Below are 2,500 nucleotides of genomic sequence, written 5' to 3' on the forward strand. Positions count from 1 at the left end.
GCAGGCCTAATTTGAAGAGTATTTCTTTTCTTTTTTTTTATCTTGACGGAAATTGAGAAACTTCTCATAACTTCTCATTTCATTTCAACTTTTCTCATATATCATCATACAGTCGTTTCAAGTTTTTTTCTTAAATCAAAAAAAAGGAAATTACATCTTTTCCTTTTTGCCATCAAACGATATATGTTTATATCATTTGGTCTGATATGCAGCATATAAAGAACCATGTATGTTTTTATTTTCCTTCAAACAGATAAAAGTATACAGACACACACACACACACACGCAATACATACAAACACGTAAATTTAAATATGTGTGTGCGCATGTGCGTCGATGACTTTAACCAAACAACAAAAGAATGCCAGTAATTCATCAAATAGTTTCATTAACTGCGGTGGAATTTTAATCATCACACAATCACAATAATCCCAACTGATTGATTCTTTTGATGCCTTTTTAGTACCTTCACTTTACCTTTTTTGTGTTGGTGTTGAATAGCAGAAAATTAGTCTATTCATTTTTTTTTCTGTTATTTACCTAATTCACTTATTTGTTTCTCTTTGTTATTCACAAATTGTCTTTACATCGTGGTAAAATAAAAAAAAATATTCCGATATTCATACTTTTATTCTAAAAACTTGCAATATTATAAACAAATGCAAAATGGCCGGAAATGCAACCACACATCTGAATTACTATGTTATGGCATGGACAAATGTATGTATGATTTTACAGTATATTTCTATTGTGTTTCTTTGCGTTTAGTTAGCGCGCGCGCACGTGTGTGTGTGTGTGTGTGTGTGTGTATGTGTGTGTGTGTGTGTGTGTGTGTGTGTGTGTGTGTGTGTGTGTGTGTGTGTGTGTGTGTGTGTGTGTGTGTGTGTGTGTGTGTGCGTGCGTGTGCGTGTGTGTGTGACTTCCCTGTAGCTCCGACTTCACAAGCGAATCCGCTCTCTTACATGCCCTTGCTGTGTAGCCATTTGATACCCTCTCATCAGGTCTTCCTATCGTCAGAACCCATGAGGAGAGGGCGGTATAGGTTATCCAGGGGGATGCTGGAGTCCTCGCCAACTTTATCCGTTGCCTGGTACGCTCTCTGGCGATATTTCCTGACCGCCAACGATACCAGATGGCCGAGCACAGTCGCCGCCAGTAAAAGGACCACCACCGCAGCGACAGCCACGCTGGAAATCCGAGAAAGTCCCTGCTTCCTGTACTCTAAATCCTCAGTGTTCGCAATGCAGCAAGAAATCTGAAGCCAGTAGCCATTTGCGTCTTCGTAGCCGATGCAGAAGCGGTAGGTGGAGTCTGGATGGAGACCTGTGATGGAGAAGACCTTTCTGGTGGGACTTGCATTCCTGGATCTCCTCTCCCCGACGTCCATCCCGTTGGCGTCGATTCGATTGAAGATAATCTTGTACGAGGGGAACGCTCGACATTCTGTTCCATTCCAGATAAGGGTCACAAGGGTCGACGACACATGTTTGGGGAATAGGTGGATGTCGATGCCAGTGACGTTGAGGGTGAGAGAGCTCCTGGTCTCGCCGACGGAGTTCTCGGCCACGCAGGTGTACGAGCCGCCGTCCCTTGGCTTCAGGTGGTAGTACACGAGGGTTCCAGGAGGGAAGAACCGTCGCCGAACCTCGTTCAGGGTGGAATTGACCAGCGAACCGTCAGGCAAAATCCACCGCAATTGGGGTCGCGGGGAACCAAGTGCACGACATTCCAATACTTGTTTTTCACCAACTTCTCTAACTACAGAGTGTGTCTGTGTTAAATTGAGCACAACTGGAAGACAGGTTTTTGGAAGATTTGTTGGAAAAATATCTTTCAGAAGCTTATAAGCAAATGGAGGGGGGCTACTACAGGTAAGATGCTCAGGTTCCACTAAAATTACACTACCATTATCCCTTTCATCCATCAACTGACGAAGCCATCGCCCATTGCAGTCACAATGTAAAGGATTGTTGTACAGAGACACTTGAACTCCTTCAGGTAAAATGTCTACAATTTCTTTCTCTATTCCTCTAAGGTTATTATTATGGAGCTGCAGGTCCTTCAGTGTTTCTACATTCACGAAGGCAAAAGAATCCACATACGCAAGTTTACTGTTGTGAGTGACCTTTATTGTAGTTATGTTAGCAAGGTCATAAAACCCTTTAGAATCAATGATTTCCAGCTTAGGCATTTGGCAAAGGCTGATTTTGGTCACGCTGAGGTTGGAGAAGTCCATCGGTTTGATTTTGACGAGGGGATTCTGGTCCAGATTCAGTGTCAGGAGAGACACCAAGCTCTGGAAGGCTGCAGCGGGTATTCTGGAAAGGAAATTGTCTGCTATTACCAGATGTTTGAGGTTCGAAAGGCCTACAAAAGCTCCGGGATTCACAGTTGAAATGCGATTCCCTGTGAGGTCCAGACGTTCAAGGGACTGGAGGTGGAGAAATACTGATGCGGGAATGTTGTGGATCCTATTGTAGGCCAAGTTGAGTTCCACGAG

At 43.5% G+C, this 2,500-nt stretch overlaps 1 protein-coding gene across 1 annotated transcript in view; it reads right to left on the minus strand.

The window, feature by feature from the left end:
- Positions 1 to 619: 619 nt before the first annotated feature.
- The window catches only part of LOC119597348 (leucine-rich repeat neuronal protein 1-like), a 10,680-nt gene continuing 8,799 nt past the window's right edge, over positions 620 to 2,500 (minus strand). Inside the window, exon 2 of the mRNA XM_037946906.1 lies at positions 620 to 2,500. This exon is cut by the window's right edge and continues 743 nt beyond it. Within this exon, the coding sequence (XP_037802834.1) occupies positions 998 to 2,500 (1,503 nt within the window). The 3' untranslated portion in view covers positions 620 to 997.

The sequence above is a fragment of the Penaeus monodon genome, chromosome 3 (genome assembly GCF_015228065.2).
Source record: "Penaeus monodon isolate SGIC_2016 chromosome 3, NSTDA_Pmon_1, whole genome shotgun sequence".
In the NCBI taxonomy this organism is placed as follows: domain Eukaryota; kingdom Metazoa; phylum Arthropoda; class Malacostraca; order Decapoda; family Penaeidae; genus Penaeus; species Penaeus monodon.